This window comes from Schistocerca americana, chromosome 2 (genome assembly GCF_021461395.2).
Source record: "Schistocerca americana isolate TAMUIC-IGC-003095 chromosome 2, iqSchAmer2.1, whole genome shotgun sequence".
Lineage (NCBI taxonomy): Eukaryota > Metazoa > Arthropoda > Insecta > Orthoptera > Acrididae > Schistocerca > Schistocerca americana.
This window is the reverse complement of record NC_060120.1, coordinates 431,752,662-431,779,357: the sequence shown is the minus strand read 5'-3', so window position 1 is coordinate 431,779,357 and position 26,696 is coordinate 431,752,662. Positions and strand designations below refer to the sequence as shown.

General features: G+C 38.5%; 1 protein-coding gene across 1 annotated transcript in view; it reads right to left on the bottom strand.

Annotated features, from left to right (window-relative positions):
* Positions 1–5,240: 5,240 nt before the first annotated feature.
* LOC124594983 (esterase FE4-like) overlaps positions 5,241–26,696 on the bottom strand; it is a 178,440-nt gene continuing 156,984 nt past the window's right edge. The window contains exons 9-10 of the mRNA XM_047133513.1: positions 21,949–22,081; positions 5,241–5,992 (exon numbers count right to left, since the gene is read on the bottom strand). Coding sequence (XP_046989469.1) covers positions 5,821–5,992; positions 21,949–22,081 — 305 coding nt within the window. The 3' untranslated portion in view covers positions 5,241–5,820. The remainder of the gene's footprint in view (positions 5,993–21,948; positions 22,082–26,696) is intronic.

The window sequence follows — 26,696 nt, the reverse complement described above, 5'->3', positions numbered from 1 at the left end:
AATTTTTCGTCAAATTTAATCCGGTGTCCATTTTCTAAAGCATACTCGGCTAAAGCAGATTTGTCAGGGTAGCATAGATGATATAGCCTCTCACGCTCCTTGCTGCATTTTTCCACTGAGTGTACAGTTTGTCTGACATAAAACTAACCACACTCGCTGGGTATCTTGCAGACCTCACTCAGGTGTACTGAGACTGCTGCGTCTTTAACTGGTCTCGGTTTTTGTATGAGGCCTGAAGATAGATTTGGTCTTTTATCGTTTCAGCTGGCGGCGTAGCTTGCCCGATATGGCTCCACAGAACCGCGGAAAAGCAAGTTTCTTTTCCTGCTCTCCACTGGTGGCTTTATTGTGAGTCTTGTTTGAAAACACGTCCTTTATTTGATGGACGTTACAGCCATTCTTCCTGTGGACCTTTTGTAGTTGGCTCAGCTCATGGGGCAGGTTATCAGTGTCTGTATCATTCTTGCACAATGCAACAATGTTCGTAAAACAGTGCGCTTCTGCGCCAGATGATGATGGCTGATGGTGTGCAAGTACATATCCGTGTGGTTGGCTTTTCTAAAGACGCTTTGACCAAGGTATCCATTTCCTTTGCGGCATACCAGGATGCTGCGGGAGGGAAATGCATCGTCTTCTTCTACCTCCATGGTAAACTGGATGTTACTGTTAATGCCGTTGAGGTGGTCCAAGAACTCCTTAAGTTTCTCACTTCCATGAGGCCGAATACAAACATGTGGCCAAAGTATCAAAAGAAACAGCTAGGCTTAAATGGAGCTCTTCCATAAAATTTATCCATAAAGTCTCACTATCAGAGGCAGAGTGTTGTGGTTGCTTGTAAAACGTTTAGCATCTCTCAGAGTTATTTCAGAGTGTTCCCCACTCATTACTTCTACAACATAAAGGTGATATTGAAGTTTTGGCAATGTAGGAGTCAGCGCTCCAGAATCAATAGTTCTGTTCCGTGACCAATGCATGAAGGGTAATAATGTCAGTAACTAATGCTGTGTACACACAATCCTTCATAATTATCCACAAATAGAAGTCTAATGGCATGCCATCAGGGAAGTGTGGGTCCATGCGATGGGACCATCAAGACCCAACCACCTCTCACGAAATGTGTCATTCAGTACATGCTGCATATTCCAAATCTAACATGGGGGTGCACCATCATGCTGGTAGGTCACGGATGGCTGCAGATCTTCAATATGTGGTAGCAGGAGCTGTTTAAGCGTGTCCAGGTAAACATTCTTCATCATGGTTTCATCGAGCCAGTCACCCTGTCATGTATTACATCACACCAAACATTATATTACAGCTATTACAAATGTATTCATGTGCGTTGTGTGGGTTCCTGGAGCTTCAAATCATAACGTTGTGGTGATTTACATGCTCAGAAATGTGTAACTCATGCTCAACACATGGTAAATATGTTACTTTTTTCTGTACCAATAATGCTTTAAAATATATGAATATTGAAATAATGCCACTTTGTTTCAAAATCTAATGGCATAATGATATTTAGAATCATATATATTTATTTACAAGGATATTTATGTGTATTATTTCTGTATTTGATTTTATTAAGAATTAATCTTTGTTTCCAAATGCATTATCTTTAACTTGCAGCAAGATGGAAACATTGCATTAAAGAAACATTGAATACAGAATGTATTCTACCATTCTTGCTAGAGGGCAGAATTGTGATTCTGTAGCTTCTGTGTTTTACTGCTCTCTAACAGATGGAACATAAGCTTCAAGTCAGAACAATTTCGGCTCCACCTCTACCGTAAGAACCATGTAGAAACATAGATCCTTGCTTTTATACACAGTGCTTGTGAGTGTAGATTGCATCAACTTGGAATTGGCTCCTAACTTTGGAAATTGCTGGAGGAGCACACATCTCTTAACACACCTCTTCAAATAAGGGAACACATACTCAGAAATAATGTTTTATGCACAATTCCAGTGCACTTTCCTTTCTTTCTTTTCCATACAGGTGGTGTCACAGCACAGTGACACTGCCCCAGAAGGGGCCCCAACTTTCCTTATATTCCTGTATGAGATGTGATATTACACTATCTAAGCTAGATGAATGTTTTAGTTTTAGTTTTTTATATTGGGCTTGAAACTTCTATATATGTTACTGGGATTAATGTGATGGTATGATTTATATGTGGAATTTTTGACATTGTACTTACTTCATCTATTTTATTTTGTCATATCAATTCATCTGCTATGGTTATGTAATATCTGTTAAGAGTGACTGCTATTTCTAGAGGATCTACATTATTTTTTCCATCTTTCAGTGGGTAGTTGTCCTTGGTCCATTTTGTTACTTTTCCTCTCTCTTCATTTATGGACAACCATACGTCTGCTGAATATTCTCTTCTTTATCTACAGCTGCCTCAATTAATAATGTCTCCTTTTCTCTTATGAAACTGCACTATTCTCATTTTTGTTTTGTAGAGAGTATTATATTCCTCTTTTTCCCTTGGAGAGGCCATAATACATTTCTAGCTTATTTCTTGTTTTGAGTAGTTGCATGCAGTAGTACTATTTATTTTGTGCATAGAGTGAACAGTAAAGGAAACCAAAGAGAAATCTGAAAAATGAACTAATGATGACATTTTTTGTAAGAGACAACAAAGGGCTTTGTAGATCAAATGAACTGCATGACTAGGGAGTTGAAAAGATGAACACTACCAAAAGTAAAACATAAGTGATGGAATGTAATCAAATGAAATCAGATGCTGAGGGAATTAGATTAGGAAATTAGACACTAAAAGTAGTAGATGAGTTTTGTTGTTTGAAAAGGAAAATAACTGACTTCAGCAAACGTAAAGAGAATAAAAATGTAGACCGAAAGTAGCAAGAAAAGCATTTCTAAAAAGATAATTTTGTTAAAATCAGATATAAATTTAAGTGTTATGGAGTCTTTTCTCAGAGTATTCATCTGGAGTGTAGCATTATATACACTCCTGGAAATGGAAAAAAGAACACATTGACACCGGTGTGTCAGACCCACCATACTTGCTCCGGACACTGCGAGAGGGCTGTACAAGCAATGATCACACGCACGGCACAGCGGACACACCAGGAACCGCGGTGTTGGCCGTCGAATGGTGCTAGCTGCGCAGCATTTGTGCACCGTCAGTGTCAGCCAGTTTGCCATGGCATACGGAGCTCCATCGCAGTCTTTAACACTGGTAGCATGCCGCGACAGCGTGGACGTGAACCGTATGTGCAGTTGACGGACTTTGAGCGAGGGCATATAGTGGGCATGCGGGAGGCCGGGTGGACGTACCGCCGAATTGCTCAACACGTGGGGCGTGAGGTCTCCACAGTACATCGATGTTGTCGCCAGTGGTCGGCAGAAGGTGCACGTGCCCGTCGACCTGGGACCGGACCGCAGCGACGCACGGATGCACGCCAAGACCGTAGGATCCTACGCAGTGCCGTAGGGGACCGCACCGCCACTTCCCAGCAAATTAGGGACACTGTTGCTCCTGGGGTATCGGCGAGGACCATTCGCAACCGTCCCCATGAAGCTGGGCTACGGTCCCGCACACCGTTAGGCCGTCTTCCGCTCACGCCCCAACATCGTGCAGGCCGCCTCCAGTGGTGTCGTGACAGGTGTGAATGGAGGGACGAATGGAGACGTGTCGTCTTCAGCGATGAGAGTCGCTTCTGTCTTGGTGCCAATGATGGTCGTATGCTTGTTTGGCGCCGTGCAGGTGAGCGCCACAATCAAGACTACATACGACCGAGGCACACAGGGCCAACACCCGGCATCATGGTGTGGGGAGCGATCTCCTACACTGGCCGTACACCACTGGTGATCGTCGAGGGGACACTGAATAGTGCACAGTACATCCAAACCATCATCGAACCCATCGTTCTACCATTCCTAGACCGGCAAGGGAACTTGCTGTTCCAACAGGACAATGCACGTCCGCATGTATCCCGTGCCACCCAACGTGCTCTAGAAGGTGTAAGTCAACTACCCTGGCCAGCAAGATCTCCGGATCTGTCCCCCATTGAGCATGTTTGGAACTGGATGAAGCGTCGTCTCACGCGGTCTGCACATCCAGCACGAACGCTGGTCCAACTGAGGCGCCAGGTGGAAATGGCATGGCAAGCCATTCCACAGGACTACATCCAGCATATCTACGATCGTTTCCATGGGAGAATAGCAGCCTGCATTGCTGCGAAAGGTGGATATACACTGTACTAGTGCCGACATTGTGCATGCTCTGTTGCCTGTGTCTATGTGCCTGTGGTTCTGTCAGTGTGATCATGTGATGTATCTGACCCCAGGAATGTGTCAATAAAGTTTCCCCTTCCTGGGACAATGAATTCACGGTGTTCTTATTTCAATTTCCAGGAGTGTAGAAGTGAACTATGGATGACAAGCAGCACAGACAATATGAGACTAGATGCTTTTATAATTTGGTATTACCACCTGTTATAAAAAATTCATCGCTTTCAATGTAAACTCAGCCAAAAAGCATTTGATCTGACGTACGACTTTTGACGGTGCTGACGTTTGCAACTTTTGGGCGGCTCTCCCGGGACTAGACCGTTCAGGACACCCTTTTACTCATGTGAGCCGATTCTGCCCGAAATGTAGAGGCCGATGGCAGCAGCGAAAACAAGTTTTCCCCTCTACTGACAGCAGCTCATTTTGTGACTCTGACAACACTCTTGCGGAATAGTTTATTTGGGTGGTGCAACAGAATGAAAATTTACATCAAGCGAACAAGCGTTTTGTTAAAATCAGATATAAATTTAAGTGTTATGGAGTCTTTTCTCAGAGTATTCATCTGGAGTGTAGCATTATATAGAAGTGAACTATGGATGACAAGCAGCACAGACAATATGAGACTAGATGCTTTTATAATTTGGTATTACACAATAATGCTGAAGATAGAGATATATATCATGTTGCTAATGAAGAGGCACTGAACGGAAGAGAAAAGAACTTTATGGCACACTCATCTAAAAGAAGGAATATGTTGAACCAACTTATCATATGACATCAAGGAATAGTTAATTTGCCAATGGAGAGGAATGTGTGTTGTAAAAGCTATAAAGAAAGATCAAGGCTTCAGCACAGTAATCTGGTTCAAGAGGATATATACTGCTATGGTTGTGCAGAGATGAAGAGGCTTGTATAGAAAAGACTGTCATGGATAACTGCATCAATCTAGCACTTATACTAAAGGCTATAGCAATAACAATAACATAAAAATTATTTAATGCAAATTCTTGTTAGTGGATAAAGTGTTTTGCTAGTGGTATTTCTTCTTCTGAGTTGCCACTGCATTTTTCGCTTTCATCATTTACTTCAGGAATTCCATGTGGATGAAAATTTTCACTCTGATATATAATTTTATAACTTCTGGAAAAAAATCAATATATTTGCTTCAGATAAATGTAGTTAAAAATTTTTCTCCTGGGAGATTAATAATTCCTATTCACTCACAATGAACATAACCATTGGGCATACAGTTCAATAAAAACACATGTCAAGAACTTTACCACTGTAACATTTCACTCCACCACAAGAATAGTCATGACCATGAGATTCCACTCTCAATGACCACCATATAAACTTAACATTATTAAATATCAGTTTGAATCTACATAGGAACAGAGTTATAACAATGTCAGTCAGTTGTTCCATGTCTGGAACTGAAAATTATAACATCCTGCCAAACAGCTGATGGTTCTTCAATATACAACAGTCCGTTTCCTTGTTGTTTTGCAAATAAGCTTTGATTTTTGTTCTTTGGAACTTCAGGAATGTTGTAGACTGAATTATAGTTTTGATGCCAATTGTTTTTCAATTTGCTCCCAGAAGGCCATACGTTCTTTGAAAGGGCCCTTGTGCACAGTTATGTTCTTGTCAATATCAATGTAGAATAGTTGGTGTTTTGTGAAAGGTGGACATGTTGTGGAAACTGCTGAATGCAGACCGGTTGTTGGTACCCTGGAAACAATACGTATGTTAAAGAAAAAGCTGATAATATTCTGTGATTTCTCATACAGTACATTCATCTCTTCCTTGCACTACAAAGATTCTATAGGTTTAATTTATATCTTATTCCTTTAACTGTAGTACACAGGGGAATTATGCATTAAATTGTGATGACAATGAAATTTATTTATAGTAACTATATCAAAATATTGTTTTTATCAGTAAAAATGAGCATTAACAGCACTACATCCACACCCACCTTTAGTGAATCTATGAAATTTTGTATCAGTAATCATTTTATTGTGAGTGAAGGAAATACTTCAGTCTCGTTTCTCATAGTTGCGCCATTGATTTAGCAATGCTGAGTGAACAATGACGCAGGTATTTTTGATAGGTAGCATAACTATAGAGAAGTAACTGTTCTAACAAACACACAAACTGTAAATTTCATAGACTCTGAAGAATATTTTTTGCAAATGTCAGTGGATTAAAAACCTAACACACACAGGATAAATAACATTATACCATATTCTTCTATTCTGGTGTATAAACAGTGCTCAGACACACAAAATAAGCAATACGATAGTTGCTTTTTAAAGGTTTTCTCAGGGTAGTTTAAGTCTAACATGTGAAGATGCATATTCTCAGCTTTGTATAAAGTATTCTAAATGACAAACCATATGACTTTGAAGCTCGTTCTACAGTAGCAGGATGGAAGAATAACGTTTATCACTTTGTTGACAATATCATTAGATCACCCAGCAGAGGTTTCAAATATTTGATTGTAATGTCCACCTTGTATATTTAACATAGGCAGCTAGCAATCAAGCAGTAACTATGTGAAATACACTTAGTTACAAGCCATTATCTTTTTACAGGGTGTGAGAAATTTGTCAACACTTAAACAATTGATTTCTAACTACTAATAAATGCTTTCAAAGCCCTCCCAGTGTCATTGTGTTTACACACTGTAATGTTCTCTGCTAGTTGCTTAGCTCTCACTTCTCTGTGCTTCAGGAACTGTATCAGCCCCTCAGCCCCTGTGGTGGAAGATAAGCATCATCACAGAACTGGTCTGGGAACTGTATGTGTGCTCTAGTTGGTGGTCGACAGTGCTGTGAATGGTGGCTGTTCTTTGAACACATATATAGGTTTGACAAGGTTAATGACAATTGTTATAGGGTTGCAGTTTACCACAATGTCTAAAATCTGTATGCTTCATCATAGGATATGGTATGACAGTTGCAGCAGAGGCTTAACACTGTCTGTTCGAATGTTCGAAGCATCATGTGTGTGCAACTTTCCAAGGGGGGGTTGTGTGTGTGCAACATGGTCTCTTAGCTGTTGAAGAAAGAAATTCTGATAGTTTTGAGTTGGTAACTGTAATGAGCTGGCCTCACAAACTCCCCGGGAAGACATAGTGGTTCACTGTAGACTAATTCCAGAGTCAGGGACTCCTAATCTTGCTTATACATCATTCTTGGTTCCAGGAAAACTATTGGAAAGATGGAAGTCCAGGAAGTACCATGGCACATGAGTGGTGCCTTCAGGGAATGGTGCCACATCTCGTCCATACTGTTACTAGCAGGGTGGTAGCTGTCAGTTTTAAGATGTACGTACCTGCAGAATCCAGCCATCTGAGCAAAAAATCCTGATACAAACTGCCTGCCTTGATAGTTATGTGGAGCAGACAGTCAAACCTAGCTATCTAAGTTGACATGAAGGTAGAGGCTAAGGTTTCTTCAGTGATGTCATCCACAGGTGTTGCCTCTGGCCAGCACTTAAACTGATTGATCATTGCAAGGAGATATTGTTGGTCATTCAGTGTTGGAAGCAGTCCCACAACATCAAGGAGTACATGATCGAAACAAAAGGTTGCATCTAGAAAGTTACCCACTGGTGCATGCACACGATGGGACACTTTCCAACACTAGCAATGAAGGCTCATCCAAGTACACTCTCAGCAATCCCCCTCCATACCTGGCCGAATGGAGTGTTATGATACAAGGTAAAGAGTGAGATGGGCTCCAGAGTGATTTAGGTTGTGGATACTATCAAAAGCTTGTCAGCAGAAAGCTGACAGGAGAAAAGAGCAAGGTCTTTCTTGGGAGATGCCACAATAAAGTCTGACATCTCTCCTGGAACATCAATGTGTTGTAGTTGCAATGCAGGCATGAGATCATCAACAAATGTTCGGAGCTCTCATGCATCCTACTGAGCCCATGCCAGTTCTGAAAAATCAGTAGGGCTCACTATGCTACTGACATCCTGGGAGACAGTCAGACACTATGTTATGGATGCTTGAAACGTGCCTCAAGTCCATACTAAAATGGCATATAAACCCTAGATGACTGTACTGGGAGGGTGAACAGTTGATCCTATTCCTCTTGAATACGTAGATCAGTTTTTTGTGATCCATATAGATCATGAATGTTCTTCCTTCTATTTGCGGATGGAAATATTTGACTGCCTTGTATACAGCCAGAAGTTCATGGTCATATGCACTCCACTTACACTGAGACAGAGATAATTTGCTGGAGAAATATGCGAGCAGTTGCCATAAATCTTCTGGGTATCATTGGAGTGCAATACTGATAACATTTTGGCTTGTGTCCATGACTGATGCTAAAAGCATTTCAAGCTTAAGGTGTGCACACAGTGCTGTGTTTGCTATGCCATTTTTTGTTTCCTCAAATGTGGAGCACATTATTTCATTCCACTGCACTAGATGCTGCCTCAAAACTTGGGGCTGAAAGTGTCATGTCCAGTAGCTCTTTCAGTTCTGCTGCACGAGGTAAGTGTTGGCAGTGCAAGTTTAGGATGTCTAAAAAGCAGCATAACTCTTTGACTGTCATTGGCCATGGTATTTTTAGGACTGCTTTGATCTTTTCCATCAGTGGAAGGGAGACTTCAAATAAAATTCAGTGGCCTAGCAATGTCACTTTAGGCTATCCAAACACACACTTGGCCACATTCAACACCATGCCATATTGTTCTAGAAGCTTAAACACTTCTTGCAAATGCTGGTAATGTTGCTCACTGATGGCAGAAAACTTGAGTATGTTGCTCAATTAGGTGAAGTAAAATAGCAGTCCTTGCAGAAGAGAGTCAAAAAACTTCTGCCAGGATTGTGCAGCATTTTGTAACTCAAATATCATAAATTTGCTCTTGGAATGTTTGAATGGACTGCTTATCACACTCTTAGGAATGTCCTCTTCTTCGACAGGCATCTACATATACACTCTGGTGTAGTCCAACACACCAAATCCTGTCCTGCCATGTAGTGTGCAATTGTAATTGTGTAGCAATGGTACAGGATAATAAAAAGGCATTTTTCTGGTGATGAACATGTGATAGTCACACACAGGTGCAAAGCTCATCCTTTCTCTGGGTCAAGGTGCAGCACTGATGACCATGGGCTACTTGCGGGCTGTATCATGCCTTATTTAAGCATCACGTGGAATTATGCTGTACTCATGGCCAAATAATGATGTGCCAATGTCCTGGGCCTACAAGATGCTGGTGGACTTTCTGTGGTTTCTATATTGTGTAGCATGTGTGCCACTTGTGTAGGTGTGCCTGATGGTCTTGTTAAGATTGGATATTGTCCCAGCAGTGCACCATACTTCTTCTCATCACACACCTTATTAGCTTGGCACTATCCATGGATGTGTCACAGTGGAAACATGCTTCCTTCAGTTCAGTAATGCTATTAAGCAGTTCGGCTTTGGTTACATCTGCTGAAAGATGGAAATGTGTCAGAAGATCAGCTGCTATTATCGGCTTCTTAACATCAGTGATGGCAAAGTCCTACGTAAACTGACTTTGCAGTCCTGAATTTAGCTCTATCTGCTCCATTACATACAAAGAGATGGATGAGCTTTTTGTAGCAGATAAACAGAATGCAGTTGGTGGTCTACAGCAATGGACTGAAGTTCTTGGAAGAATGCTTAATTCTGAGCTGGTGTGTATTAAATACTTCTGGCCATCTCTCCTATCACTAATAAACAGGTGTCATAACTTTGTTGGGCAGTTGACTGCACCTACACCAGTTGCTGCTAGCATTTGGATATGAACATGGTGCTGCACATTTACACAGATTTTCACTGAACCTATAGTGGTTCCAGCATGTAGGGTGTTTCGTGTTTGATGAATGTAGCATTGGTTGATGATTGGCTTCTGGATCTCCAGCGATTAGCTCCTCTACCAATACAAGCAGAGCCCTGGGAAAATAGTTTGCTGATCTGTGTGCATAGCATGTCTACTTTTGCTGGCAAAGAGTCAAATTCCATGTATGCAACTGTTGGTGCCATGGTTGTATTACTGCCTGGCACTGTCACTGCACTAACATGTGGGGTGGGATGGCCTCTTGAACCTGTTATGCAAGCATGACCACTGTGTCCAATGGCATTTCCATCTGTGATGCCACAATTGCTTTGACTTTTAGGTGGTAGTTGGCTGCTCCATAGGGTGCATAGTAGGTTGTAAGGGATGGTAACTGTATCAACCTTGCTCCACAGATGACACAGATATTGTGAAGGCTTATGATCACCAATATCTTCTTGCATCAATACCTGTCTGATTTGATCTTCATATGACACAATAACTCTCCAGATTAGTTTTGATTTAAGCCTTCCATACGAATTTCTGTGCAATGGTGTAGTGATCACGTCTTGTATCTCAGCATCTTAGCAATGGCCAAGTTGGCTCAAGACAAGTGTGAATTTTTTGAGTCAGCTATAATTCCTGCATAGCTAAAATTGGCTTCAACTTGAGAAAATCAAAGGATCAGGTTGTTTGGCCAGAACGGAGGTAAACAGACTGCTAATCTAGATACTGTTTGCACATTTGTATCTTGAATGATATTTAAATTATGTAGTACATGCTCAACCTTCTTCTTCAACCGAGATCACATCAGCGTCACCACTTGTCAGGATTGGCATGATTTGGGCTAACTTACCTTTGCTTAGCATAAAAAAAAACTGCCTCTGGAAGTTTCAACAGAACAAAATTCTTTTTTGTGATAACAGTGTCTGCTGAACAGACTGGGCAGGTGGTGATTACTCCCCAAGTCAAGTATGGATCCAAACGCTTAACTTGCCGGTGAAATATTCTGAGCACATTGTAACTAAGGAAGAAGTGAGTCAGAAAAATGGTCACTGACACTGAATCCAGGATTGACAGACATAATCACAGAACATAAAAATATGGGAAACATACAAACTCATATAAAAATTCACATGCCAGAGAATAAACAATCCAAGAGGACATTAAAACATATTATGAAACACAGCACACCTGGCAGTTGGTCATGGAAGCTGTTTGACAGCTGTGACTCATTTGTCATCACAGGCCACACACACAACACTGCACCACTGAACACAACAACATTGCTGGCTGACATGAACTTCATAGCAAATGTAACAGTGTAAACTGAATAACAGGGGGTATACACTTCAACCTTGTCCCCTTAGCATCTCAACTACCACATCCCTTTGCATGTCCTTTGAGTGATATACCATATTTACTCGAACATAAGCCGCACTTTTTTCCGGTTTTTGTAATCCAAAAAACCACCTGCGGCTTAGAATCGAGTGCAAAGTAAGCGGGAGTTCTGAAAAATGTTGGTAGGTGCCGCCACAAACTAACTTCTGCCATCGAATATATGTAGCGCTACACAGGCTTGCTTTGCAGGCGCAAAGATAAATACTGGCGCCAAAACCTCTGCGTCAGTAAATAAATTTTAAAAAAAGGTGGAAGACGAGCTTTTTTCTCCGCCCGAGTTTCAACCACTGCATTTTCATACATTATCCAACGAAGTAAACACAAATTCCGAATTATTCATCTTGGAATGTAGCAGCATTTCATTGTACTTCGAAAATCCGACTGGCAAGACTGTTTAGGGTATATGTCAATGTGGCAAACTCTACATTTTGAATTTTTTCCTACCTGTGAGAAGAGATGGTTGCTAATAGGAACTTTCATGAATTGTGAATCACATGCAGTATTCTCTTCACCATAAGAATAATACAAATATAAACATTTTGCCATGTATTCTTTCGTGTTTGCTGCTATCTCATTACATCCTGTCAGCCTAATAAACTACGAAACTAGAGTGAGACAACAGCAAACGCTGAAGAATATACGTATCATGTCATGTTTATATTCATATTATTCTTATGCCTAATAGTAATACGATCAGAAATGAAGCACGTCAATTGACTGGATTTTTAAATCTAAGATGACTCTAATTTCTGTGCAGAATGTAATGTACTAAAGAGGCATCTGCAAAGATTTTCAAACGGAGAAAAATCGTCGCTAAACTCTCGTTCAGAGCAACTTCTGTCATACGCAATCTGTTATTTGGTTCTTGTTGATGATTATCAAAGAAAGCAGCAGTGTAAGTAACAACAAATAGCAGCCTCTTGTCTCTTGCCATTGTTTCGGTAATGAGACAATTCCTCTCTCTTTTCTTTTTTTTTTTTTTTTTTTATCGTAAGGGCGGTAGCGCGGACAAAGGCAAGACAGCCGCGAGCGGCGACAGGCTGTAAACACTCATTATCAGAATGCGACAAACAATGCATGATACAGTATAGTAATGCATTTTCAGCTTTCCCATTCTAGACTGGTGATCCCTTGATGCCTCAGAATGTGTCCTACCAACCAGTCCCTTCTTTTAATCAGGTTGTACCACAAATTTGTCTTCTCCCCAGCTCTATTCAGTATCTCCTCACTAGTTACATGAACTACCCATCTAATCTTCAGCACTCTTCTGCAGCACAACATTTCAAAAGCTTCTAATCTCTTATGTCTAAAATGTTTATTCTCCATGTTTCACTTCCATGGATGGCTACACTCCATACAAATACTTTCAGAAAGGACTTTCTGACACTTAAATTTATACTTGATGTTAACAAATATTTTGTCTTTATAAATGGTTTTCTTACCATTTTCAGTCTACATTTTATAGCTTTCTTACTTTGACCATCATCTTTTATTTTGCTTCCCAAATAGCAAAACTCATTCACTACCATAAGTGTTTCATTTCCTGAATTAATTCCCTCAGCATCACTTGATTTAATTCAACAATATACCATTATCCTCATTTTGCTCTTGTTTATGTTCATCTTATATCCTCCTTTCAAGACAATGCCTATTCCATTCAACTGCTCTCCCAAGTCCTTTGCTGTCTGACAGAATTAAAATGTCACTGGCAAACCACAAAGTTTTTATTTCTTCTCCCTGAGCTTTAATGCCTACTCCAGGTTTTTCTTTTCTTTCCTTTACGCTTGTTCAATATACAGATTGAATAAAATGGGGGTAGGCTACAAACCTGTCACACTCCCATCTCAACCACTGCTTCCCTTTTGTGGCCCTCAACTCTTACAAATTCCATCTGCTTTCTATAAAAGATGCAAATAACCTTTTGCCCCCTGTATTTTGCCATTGCCATCTTTATAATTTGAAAGAGAGTGCTCCAGTCAACATTGTCAAAAGCTTTCTCTAAGTCTGCAAATGCTATAAATGTAGGTTTACCTTTCCTTAACCTATCTTCTATGAAAAGTCATAAGGTCAGTATTGCCTTGCATATTCCTACATTTCTCCAGAATCAAAACTGATCTTCCCCAAGGTCCACTTCTACAAGTTTTTCCATTCCTCTGTAAACTATGACTAATTAAACTGATAGTTCGATAATTTTCACACTTGTTAGCACCTGCTTTCTTTAGAATCATGATTATTAAATTCTTCTTGAAGTCTGAGGTTATTTCGCCTGTCTCATACATCTTGCACACCAGTTGGAAGAGTTTTGTCATGGCTGGCTCTCCCAAGACTATCAGTAACTCTAACATAATGTTGTCTATTCCCAGGTCCTTGTTTTGACTTACGTCTTTCAGTGATCTGTCCAATTCTTCACACAGTATCACATCTCCTTCTCATCTTCCTATACATCCTCTTCCATTTCCATAATATTGCCATCAAGTACATCTCCCTTGTATGGATCCTCTATGTACTCCTTACATCTTTCTGCTTTCCCTTCTTTGGTTAGGACCGGTTTTCTATCTGAGCTCTTGATATTTATACAGGTGGTTCTCTTTTCTCCAAAGGTCTCCTTAATTTTCCCGTAAGCAGTATCTATCTCACCCCTAGTAATACACACTTCTACAACCATGCAGTTCTTCTCTAACCATCCCTGTTTAGTCATTTTGTACTTCCTGTCTATCACCATTTTTAGATGTTTGTATTCTCTTTTGCCTGCTTCATTTAATGCGCTTTTATATTTTCTTCTTTCATTGGTTAAATTCAGTATCTCTTATGTTTCCCAAGGATTTATACTTGCCCTTGGCCTTTTACCTGCTTGATCCTTTGCTGCCTTCAGTATTTCATCTCTCTTAGAGCTACCCATTCTTCTTCTACTGTATTCCTTTTCCCTGTTCTTGTTAGTCATTCCCTAAAGCTCCCTCTGAGACCCTCTACAGCCTCTGGTTCTTTCAGTTTATCCAGGTCCCATCACCTTAAATTCCTGCCTTTTTGTAGCGTCTTCAGTTTTAATCTGCATTCATAATCAATAAATTGTGGTCAGCTTCCACATCTGCCCCTGGAAACACCTTACAATTTGAAATCTGGTTCCTAAATCTCTGTCTAACCATTATATAATCAATCTGAAACCTTTCAGTGTCTTCAGGTCTCTTCCACATATACAGACTTCTCTCATGACTTTTAAATCAAGTATTAGCTATAATTAAATTATGCTCTGTGCAAAATTCCACAAGGTAGCTTCCTCTTTCATACCTTTTTTCCAGTCCATATTAACCTACTACTTTTCCTTCTCTTCCTTTTCCTTCTATCAAATTCCATTCCCCCATGACTATTAAATTTTTGGCTCCCTTAACTATCTAAATAATTTCTTTTATTGCTCACACATTTCCTTAATTTCCTCCTCATCTGCAGAGCTACCTGGCATACAAAATTGCACTATTGTGGTGGGTGTGGGCTTGGTGTCTATCTTGGTTACAATGATGCATTCACTATGCTTTTCATAGCAGCTTATACACATTCCTATATTTTTAATCATTATTAAACCTACTCATGTGTTACCCCTATTTGATTTTTTATTTACAACCCTGTTATTGTTATATGTACTGAAAGCTGCCTAAAACGGAAGATACATTCAGCTGAAATTTGTAGAAAGGACCTGATGGTACTCAGAAAGGATAGATTAAATACAGTTGGTGGTGGGGTGTTTATTGCTGTTGGAAGTAGTCTGTCTTGTAATAAAATTGAAGTAGGCTAGTTAGTTCCTGTGAGTTGTGATGGGTAGAGCTTATACTTGAGAACTAGAATAAATTAATGATTGATTCCTTTTACCAATCTCCTGACTCAGATGATACAGTAGCTGATCAGTTCAAAGAAGACTTAAGTCTCATTTCAAATATGTACCTCACTCATACAATTATACAAGGTGGTGACTTCAATCTTCCTTAATATGTTGATGAAATTACATGTTTAAGGTTGATGGTAGGCATGAAACATCATGCTAAATGCTTTCTCTGAAAATTATTTTCAACAAATACTTCATGAACCCACTCAAAGTGTAAATAGTTGAGGAAACACACTTGATCTGTTAGCAGTAAATAACCCTGAGCAAATAGGGAGGATTATGATGGATATAGGGATTAGCTATCACAAGGTTGTTGTAGTGAGACTGAACACCATAATACCTAAACCCACAAAAAATAAATGCAAAAAATGTCTTTTTAAAAAAGCAGATAAATGTTTACTTGACACGTTCCTAAGAGACAACCACCATTCCTACTGAACTAACTATGAAAGTGTAGATCAGATGTAGCTTAAATTCAAAGAAATGGTATTGACAGCAATGGAGAGATTTATACCAAATACATTAATAATAAGTGGAACTGACCATCATGGAACAGGTCAGAACACTGTCGCACAAACAATGAAAAAAGCTATTCAAAATTAAAATAGTGGTCGGTTGGTTGGTTGATTGGATGGTTGGGGGAAGGGACCAAACAGCAAGGTCATCTGTGCCATAAGATTAGGAGGGGAAGTCAGCTGTGCCTGAAGCAATTAAGGGAAATCTTGGAAACCTAAATCAGGATGACTGGACATAGGTTTGAACCATCACACTCCTGAATGTGAGTCCAGTGTACTAACCACTGCACCGCTTTGCTCAGTTCAAAATAGTGTAAAATCTCAAAGATTGGTAAAGTTTTGTAGAAACTCAAAATTTAGTGCAAACTTCAATGAGGGAGGTATCTATTAGCTCACACAATGAAACTCTGACTCGAAATTTTGCAGAAAATCCAAAGAGGTTCAGCTTTATGTGAAGTAAATCAACAGCAACACAAAATCAATACCTTCACTGTGTGACAGCGAAGATAATGATACTGAGATAGTGCCACTAAAGTGGAGTTACTCGATACAGTTTTCTAAAATTCCTTCACCCACAAATAAGAAGTAAGTATTCCTAAATTCAAATTGACAACTGCTGCCAGCAGGAGTAACTTAAAATAGATATCCTTGGTGTAGCAAAGCAGCTTAAATCACTTAAACAAGGCAAGTCAGATTGTATACCACTTAGATTCCTTTGAGAGTATGCTGAAGTAATAGTTCCCTACTTAAAAACCATATACAACAACTAATCTAATCTAATCTAATTCAACTGAAGATCTGTGCCTAAAATTGAAAAGTTGCACAGGTCACACCAACAGTCAAAAGGAAATATGAGTAATCTGATGAATAAGAATCAGAATCAAACCCATATCACTGATATGCATTTGCAGTAGGATACTGGAACATATACTGTTTTTAAACATTATGAATTACCTCAAGGAAAATGATCTGTTGACACATAGTCAGCACTGATTTGGAAAATACCATTCTTGTGAAACACAATAGCTATTTATTCTCATGAAATAATTAGTGCTTTCAACAGAGGATCTCAAATTGATTCCATATTTCTAGATTTGCAAAAGGCCTTTGACACTGTTCCTCACAAGTGGCTTATATTCAAGTTGTGTGCCTATGGAATATTGTGTTAGTTGTGTGACTGGATTTGTGATTCCATATCAGTAAGATCACAGTCTGTAGTAACTAATAGAAAGCACTGAGCAAAACAGAAGTGATGCTGGGCTATAGGTACTCTAATGTTCTTAATCTACATAAACAACTTATGAGACTTTCTGAGCAGCCATCTTAAATTCTTTGCATGTGATGCTGTCATTTATGACCATTAAAGTCATCAGATGATTGAGACCAATTGGAGAATGATTTTGACAAGATATCTGTATGGTGCAAAAAGTGGCAATTGACTCTAAATAATGAAAAGTGTGAGGTCATCCACCTGAGTACTAACAGAAATCCATTAAATTTTGGTTATATGAAAATCTCACAAATCTGAAAGCTGTCAATTCAACTGTACATGCAGAAATTACAGTTACAAATAATTTAAACTGGAATGATCACATAGTTAATGTTGTGGTGAAAGCAAACCAAATACTGTGTTTAATTGGCAGAGTGCTTAGGAGATGCAATAGGTCTACTAAAGAAACTGCATACACTACACTTGTCCATCCTCTGCTAGAGTACTGCTGTTCAGCATGGGATCCTTAATAGATTGGACTGATGAAGGACATCAAAAAAGTTCAGAGAAAGACAGCTCATTTTGTATTATTGAAAACTAGGGGAAAGAGTGTCATGGATATGATACACAAGTTAGGGGGGCAATCATCAAAACAAACACATTTTTTGTTGCAGCAAGATCTTTTCTGGAAATTTTAATCTTCAACATTCTCCTCTGAGTGCAAAAATATTTTGTTGACATCCATCTACATAGGGACAAATGATCATCATAATAAAATAAGAGTAATCAGAGCTTTCACAGAAAGATTTAACTGTCTGTTTTTCTCACAGATTCTTAGAGAGTGGAACAATAGAGAAACAGTATGAAAGTGGTTTGATGATCCCTCTGCCAGGCACTTAATTGTGAATTGCTGTGTAGTCATGTAGATGTAATGTTACAAGCCCATGCCAGTCAATCATCCAGACTGTTACCCTACAACTGCTAAGGCTGCTGCCCCTCATCAGGACCCATGTGTTGGTCTGCTGTCTCCACAGATGATCATTCGATGTGATTTCACCTACCATACTGCTATCTCCATAATTGTGTGTAAGCCACCTCAATGTGGCAAGGTGGCAATATTGTGCTCAGATAAATATATTTGGACTGTAGAAACTCTGATTATGTTGACCGCTGAATATCAGTAGAAAATAATTGTGGAAGTCCACTCATAATGTAAAGCAAATTGCAGTTATTGACATTTGTTCATTCATGCTGTAAGAGTGCGTTGACACATGGCACTTAAGCTGAAAACTGTTCCACAGTACAAATTTATGAAATCATCCATAATTTAAATATCTAATTACATTATAGTTATCCATAATCACAGATTTAAGATGCTTTCAAGTGACTGTTTGAGTTTCAGTGTGTCTGTTGCTATAATCCATAAGGATTCGTCTTCATAAAGGGATCCATGATCCCACTGATTAATGAATAAACAATGCCAGGGTTCACAGAAAACTTCTGTAAAGTTTGGAATGTAGGAGACGAGATACTGGCAGAAGTAAAACTGTGAGGTCGGGGCGTGAGTCGTGCCTGGGTAGCTCAGTTGGTAGAGCACTTGCCTGCGAAAGGCAAAGGTCCCGAGTTTGAGTCTCGGTCCGGCACACAGTTTTAATCTGCCACGAAGTTTCAAACAATGCCAGTACTTATCATATTGTTGCTTAAGTATCCTCACATAGTCCTTTCAGTTTCAACTCTGATCACACCAGTCCAGGATACAATGTTCATAACCATTGAGCTGAATGTAAATCATCACATTCTGGACATTTTTATCACAGCTCTATGTTAGTATTCTATTTTGTTTCATTTTAATCCCCCAGGCTGTGGCTAAGCCATGTCTCCGCTATATCCTTTCTTTCAGGAGTGCTAGTTCTGCTAGGTTCGCAGGAGAGCTTCTGTAAAGTTTGGAAGGTAGGAGACGAGATACTGGCAGAAGTAAAGCTGTGAGTACCGGGCGTGAGTCGTGCTTCGGTAGCTCAGATGGTAGAGCACTTGCCCGCGAAAGGCAAAGGTCCAGAGTTCGAGTCTCGGTCGGGCACACAGTTTTAATCTGCCAGGAAGTTTCATATCAGCGCACACTCCGCTGCAGAGTGAAAATCTCATTCTGGAAACATCCCCCAGGCTGTGGCTAAGCCATGTCTCCGCTATATCCTTTCTTTCAGGAGTGCTAGTTCTGCATGGTTCGCAGGAGAGCTTCTGTAAAGTTTGGAAGGTAGGAGACGAGATACTGGCAGAAGTAAAGCTGTGAGTACCGGTCGTGAGTCGTGCTTCGGTAGCTCAGATGGTAGAGCACTTGCCCGCGAAAGGCAAAGGTCCCGAGTTCAAGTCTCGGTCGGGCACACAGTTTTAATCTGCCAGGAAGTTTTTTTAAGTATTATTTTTAAAATGTATAAATGTAGTAATTCATAGATGAACTCATAAATGTTTTGCTAGGTTTTACATATATCTTAGTTTTCAATCATTCACAGTGACGTATTTCTGTCAAAAATGGCAAAGTACATGGAAGAGCAGCTGAATTGAATGGATAGTCTTGAAAAGAGGTTGTAAGATATACATTAACAAAAGTAAAAGGAGGGTAATGGAATGTGACTGAATTAAATCACGTGATGTTAAGGGAATTCAATTAGATTTTTTAAAATTTTTTTTAAGCAAAGTAACTGACAGATGTTTAAGTAGAGGGGATATAAAATGTAGAGTGCTAACAGCAAGAAAAGTATTTCTGAAAAAGATGTGTAATTTCTACAGTGTACTTCAGATAAGAATAGACCAGAAGCTTTTGACTGGTGGTGCTACAGGATTATGCTGATGGTTAGTCAGATGGATTGGATAACTAATGAAGAAGTACTGATTATATCATAACTTGACTACAAGATTGCATTCATTTATGGGACACTTTATGAGACATCAAGGAATCATCACTTTGGTAATGGAGGGAAGTATATATATATATATATATATATATATATATATATATATATATATATATATATATATATGTGTGTGTGTGTGTGTGTGTGTGTGTGTGTGTGTGTGAAGGATTGACTACAGCATACACCTTCAGATCAATGTAGCTTGGTAGCTCTGTACAGATGAAAAAGCTTACGAGGATAGCCTAGCATGAAAAGCTGCATAAAAGCAGTCTCCAGACTAGAAACCACAGTAACACAACAGCAGATTCCCAGGTAAGTATGGCACCCAAGCCTTCATAGCTAAAACATTCTTTATGAGTCCATAAACACATTTAATGCATTTTAGATCCACAATTTGTTCCTAAATGACATTTTCAAGCAAATATGCCAACTCATAGACAAACTTTTTACATCTATCTGAATCCATTTCATGTCTCAGTAATGGGCACTTGTTCATGTTCTACTATATAGCAGTTGATAGAATTCATAAAAGTCATGCAGAACCCTGGGTCAGGGGAGACTTAGCAAATGGGATGAGAAAGAAAGACTGATTGTTGAGGACTGCACCAGATGAGATTTGAAAACCTGAGAGCTTAAGGAAGGCAGAGTAATGTAAAGTGAGAGATTACTGCTAAAATGTTGTGCATGGTTAACAAGAGTGAAAAGCTAAGTGCATTGTATGTAACAGAGGTAGGAAGGGACAGAGAAAAATAAACAGGTCAGATAATGAAAGATGTAGAAAACTAAAATGGAGTGAAGAAAGGAGTAGTTAATGTGAAGAAACGCTGAGACAAGAGAAATTAATCTTTACCTTTTGCATCAAATGTGGTGAATAAATATTAAAATAACCAAAATTTCTATTTTATGCTTGTTAAGAATGTGCTTAATCTGTGAAAATGCATCAGAGTCAAAATATCTGAATGCCTGAAAGTTTTTTACATCTGCTGTACACCATCCCATAGGGAATGGCACAATAACACTGAAAAAGATAGCACAGTGTTTAAGGCACTGGATTTGTATTTTGGAAGAGCAGGAATCAAATTCCTCTTTGCCCAGTCAGATTAATTTTTTCCAAACATTTCTCCAAAATGCTTAAGATGGGTGCCAGTATCACTAATTTGAAATGGAAACAGGAGAGTTTGTTTCACTTTCCTTGTTCAGTCAAACCTTGTGTTTTATTCTTAATGACCTTTTCTTTGAAAGGGCATTAAACCCTAATTCTTTTAATCCCACTGCACATACTGATGGAACACTTAATATAATTATGCACACATCTGGTGAGGTCTTAGGATGTTGTGAAAGGGTATATCTGCTGGTGCCAGACTACATGACAGGGCACCCATGGCAGATTTAATGGCTGCCTTTATTGGCTGCCACAGGTAGCTGCAATCTTACTGTCATCCAGCCAATGTTTACAGAAAGTTCTGCAGTCTATCTACTTGTATTAACCATGACCCTTCACTACATGGTTTTCTCCTGGTCTGTAATTTGGGCTTGTTGTTATCTACCAATAATGTTTGTCTAGTGCACAGATTTGTCTACCTGCATAATGCATGACTGTATTTGATAATGATTTAAGTAATCATTGTGTTTTTAGTGAATGAAAGCATGACATATGGGAGAACTGAGTGTGTGGCTGGTATATAAGCATTTCTCAGCCACGCTTGTAAACAGTGTTCTCGAGAACTGACACGCAGCATATTCAACAAAGATTCATACTACTGTATTGACTATGAGATATTCATCTCCAGATGTCTTTTGTTTCGTGTATTTCCATAACATCAGGAATTATTACTTTCTGGGATTTAATTGCAAATAAGTTGTACTTAATAAAATCTGTGCTATTGAAGAATCAGACTTACAATGGTAATCTTCTTTGCATTTGTCATGATAACATTCTGTTTAGCAGTACTTACCCAGTCTTAGCAAAATTTGTCCATAACTGTGTCATTTTTATTTGCATTTTCTCATCCTCTGAGCCTGGAGCCACATCAAGATCATATATACCTGGATTGAACAAATATGCCAACTCATCTGCGTGGCCTGCACCTGTGGATTGAAATTCATGTGATTATATATTATACATCAGTAAAGAACAAAAATAGTAACAAGTTGTGTACACAGTTTTCAACTTCTAACAAACCAAGCGTAATTTTCTCTTTTCCACATTGATTCTATTGATGCTGGTCTCACTATTAATGAATCATACAATACCACAGGATTTACCCTGTTGGGTGATTTTGAAAATAATGAGTATTTTGTGTATACAAAATACGTGCACTCTAAAATCAAGTCATACAGGTATTTTCATATTTAAATGAAACAGAATCAAATTATTTTTTACAGTAATGAATGAGTCTCCATTTTTCTGACGTATAAAAGTAGTATCACAGTATTGATCAATGTAACTTCTTTGGAAATTATCCATGGTGTGTTACTGTCTTTGGTCATCAGTTGATGTCATGCAGGACAGTCTGTGTTAAGTGATTCATCTGGTAACAGCTCTGCTCAGTTAAGTCACGTTTCATATTTTTAAAGTAATGGTGTATGTACATTGTCTATATTGTCTATTGGTACTGTGAAAGATATGAACTAATTTGAAGATCTGTGTGCATGAAGGAATTACTATGAAATAAGAAGTGCAACATGGATTATGTTTGTAATCAAGAAAATGGTAAAATAAATCACCAATAGGAAACAAATATTAATCAGTCACTTACAAAACAAAACCTGGGCCAGTCTATATTGCAAAGTTTTGATAAATGAATTTTAGCCCCTAGACACTGAGACCAACAATAAATATAAGCAGAGATCAATGTTTTATGTAACTACCAATCAATGGACTATTTTTATTCTGCAAGATAGTGCTAATTCAGTAAAATGTTTGTTATGTTTTTTTTTTCAGTTATTGTCAGTATCATCATTGTGAAAGTTAATTAGAAACTCTTATAACCATATACCAGTATTCTAAATGAATATTGAGGAGCTACATTTCCCACAGTAGGGAACTTAGATGGCAACATTTTTAGCAGGGACATATCTCTGCAGATATAACATTTCCTGCCAATACTAAGAACAAACCAAATTTCTGATTTGCATGTAATTCCGATTTGTTGCTCAAACTTCATTCATGGTAATTCATTCCTAATAATGGTGCTTGAAAACAGCTTGAAAATCATCCAGACATGGTGTTACAGTATATTTCACTATTGTATGGCTAGATAGGAAAATTGTTTAGGAGTATGAACCTTGTTTACAGTTGCTAGTCAAGCTTGATTTGAGCAAACCAATTCAAATGTTGATACATGCTACATTTTATCAGCATGTATTATTCTTGTGTTGATATGCAATAATTCCAATACCACCCCTAAAAAGAGTAAGTTTGCTTTCATAATCTTGAAGGTCATGTGCTGACAGAATACTATCGCATGTTAACAGGAACTGCAACTCATGCAAAATGGCTTTGGTTGATGGCATTATCTGCCATAAACTTGTTCTACTAGACATCAGTAGACAGTTTGTGTTGGGTTTGCTGATATTAAGAAATGAGGTCAAATTTCTGTATGTGGTTCTTGCATCAAAATGTGGATGTGAATATTTTCTTAACTGACTGTCTTTGCTAATGAAACATTGCTAGACAGTGAAGCAGCCACGTTTGGGAAAGTAACCTATACTACCCAACACCCATGGCTTCCAAATGTTATTTATTATGATTTAACACAGAGTCCTCTTTGGAACGATGGCACCTACAACCACTTGTTCTGTAAATTATGCTTACAAAAATAACATACCATATGTAATAGTATTTCTGTTCAAAAGTGCCACAGGATAAGTGCAAGGCTTTTGTGTATGTAGAAAATGTGAAATAAAATTAAAAACTATGAGTCCAGTAACAACAGGGTGAAAAAAAGAAAAAAATAAACCACATGCATGTTACAAGTGTAGCCACAGACATGGCAACTGCAAACAGTGCAATCACACACATATTATCTTTGAAGTGTCCAACAAAAGATGGCCACCTTGTTATTGCACATTAACCTAAATAAAAAGAACACTTACTCATCAACCCAAAATCATAACACAACAACTGTCAGATTAAAAAAATGTATCACATGATTTTTGCTCCATAAAAAATGATGTAGAACTATCTGCATCCCACACACACTGTGGTGTCAGTCATAATAAACATTGGGACAGCTTTACACCAGCAGAGACCTCACTGGACAGCAATTTCTGACCAAACAGTGCCCTCTCCCTCCATTCAAATACCCCACTAGCTACAACAGCAGTGAACAATAAACAAAAAGTCCTATTTTAACTTAGTTTAAGACATTTTATTTTTAAGTAACAATTTTCTATATGTATAAATGCCTGAAAATGAGCAGAACATGCTCAGAATGCATTGCAGTATGTTAAATTAAACAAAAAAAAAAAAAAAAACAAATAAAAGTGACTGGTAGCAGCAAATAAAAATAAATAATTATTCCACACAGTTACAGTTCCCAAATGTAACCAGTATGCCTCAAGTAAGTGTGATCTCTGTTGCAATGTGGTACGTTTTTGCTGATAGCATTGACTGTGCCAAAAGGGCTCTCAACAATGAGTGCATCTGTATGTACAATAGTCAGTCAGTTCCATGGCATGAATGTGTTCGCAGTGTAAAGAGAAATGAAAACTGTATTTAACTTTTTATTAATAATTAGTCTTAGAATGGTAGCAGAATGTTGTTGCTAAGTAAAATGGAAGAGTGTTATTTTGAAAAGTAATGACTAGTTGTGAACTAAACAGAAGACTGTTATTCGAAGTGCGCACTTTGTGAAATTGGATATGGCTGACATCAAGACACCAATGTTTGATGGAGAGAGGGAAATGCAAATGGAAATGTATCTGAAAATGAAGAAATGCTATACAGTGACTCCAAGAACAAAAAGATACTTGGGAAGAAGAAAATCTGACTACAATGAACTACATATAAGGAGCAATTTTGAACAAGCAATTGGAATTCATGAGTGAAAGGGAAACCACATTTGAGATAATGAAAAGTTAAATGAGTTATACTCCAATGAACTGACAGCACTGTAGCCTATACGCAGAAATGAAGTGGACAAACTGAGGTTAAAGGACTTTAGTGAGATGGCAACAGTCTTCAGCACTTTTGAAAGTGAACAAATTAAAATTAGTTGGCATGGAAGCGATGGGAAAGGAGAAGCTAAATTACATGTTGAAAACCTTGCCGGAATCTTTGAGCTATATTGGAAACTTGATCAACATTTTGAAATAAGCTCAGATAGTCAAGTACATTAAAAGTAAAATTTAAATGATAGGTTTAAAAGACAAAGATGGAAGTAAAGGTACAAGATCAAAAGCATTTCATGCTGAAAAGAAAATTAGTACTTGCTACCAGGAACAGTTATGTTATAGGTGAAGCAAACCAGTACATTTCAAGAGGAACTGTCACCAGTGAGGAACAAGCAGAGATTCAGGGACACATTGTGGGCATCTTTGTGGAGGCAGTCATGGCAGTTGATGACATTGACCAAGAGCATAAAGGAGTGAGAATAACAAAAAGAGGTCACATGGCTGAAGTAAACAATATGGTTCGAGAAGTGGTGTCATCCAGAGCACCTACTATATAAACAAAACAGAAACAGGATGAGCAGATTTGTAATGGAGACAAAACCTACAATGGCCTCTAATAATGTTGAGTGAGGTAACAATGCACAAATTAACTGGAAAATTCAGGAAGGAATGTAACAACATTTGAGAAAAATAGTTGCTACTCACCATATAGCAGAGCTACTGAGTTACAGATAGGCACAACAAAAAGACTCATGATTAAAGCTTTTGGCCATTAAGGCCTTCATCAACAATAGACATACTTACACCCACACACACACACTCAAGCAAACACAACTCACACAAACGACTGCAGTCTCAGGGAACTGAAACCAGTATGGTTGCCTAAGACTGCAGTCATGTGTGTGAGTTGCGTTTTGCATTGGTGTGTGTGTGTGTGTGTGTGTGTGTGTGTGTGTGTGTGTGTGTGTGTGTGTATGTGTCTTGTTGATGAAGGCCTTAATGACTGACAGCTTCAATTCTGAGAGTCTTTCTGTTGCGCCTATCTGCGACTCAGCATCTCCGCTATATGGTGAGTAGCAACTTTCCTTCTCAAATATTGTTACAAATTAACTGGTTATTAGATAGTCATTGCACAGATCATGTTGCTAATAATAACAATTATTTTTCTGACTGCCTATCTTTATAAGACCCTGTGAAGGTAAAAGTTGTGGATGGTATAGCTTTGCAAGCTAAAAAAATAGGGCATATAATTAATTATTTTTCCAGTTTATAATGACATAATTTCAAATGAAATGAAAAATGTATTTTACATGAAAGACATGGACTGAAATTTGTTTAGCTAGTCTAAGGTAACCAAAAGAGCATAGAACTATATCGGTTGGCAATATCTCAAAAGTTTTTAATAAAGACAATAACTTACTTGCAGTTTCTTTGTAAGAAGATAGGCTGTACAAAATGACATGTAGAAGTTATAAGAAAGAGATTAATGTAAATAGTGTGAGTACTAGGGTTAGTTTGTCAGTAAAGGAAAAATGGTATCATATACTTGTAAATGTAAATTTTAACAGTCTGAACATGTAGTGTA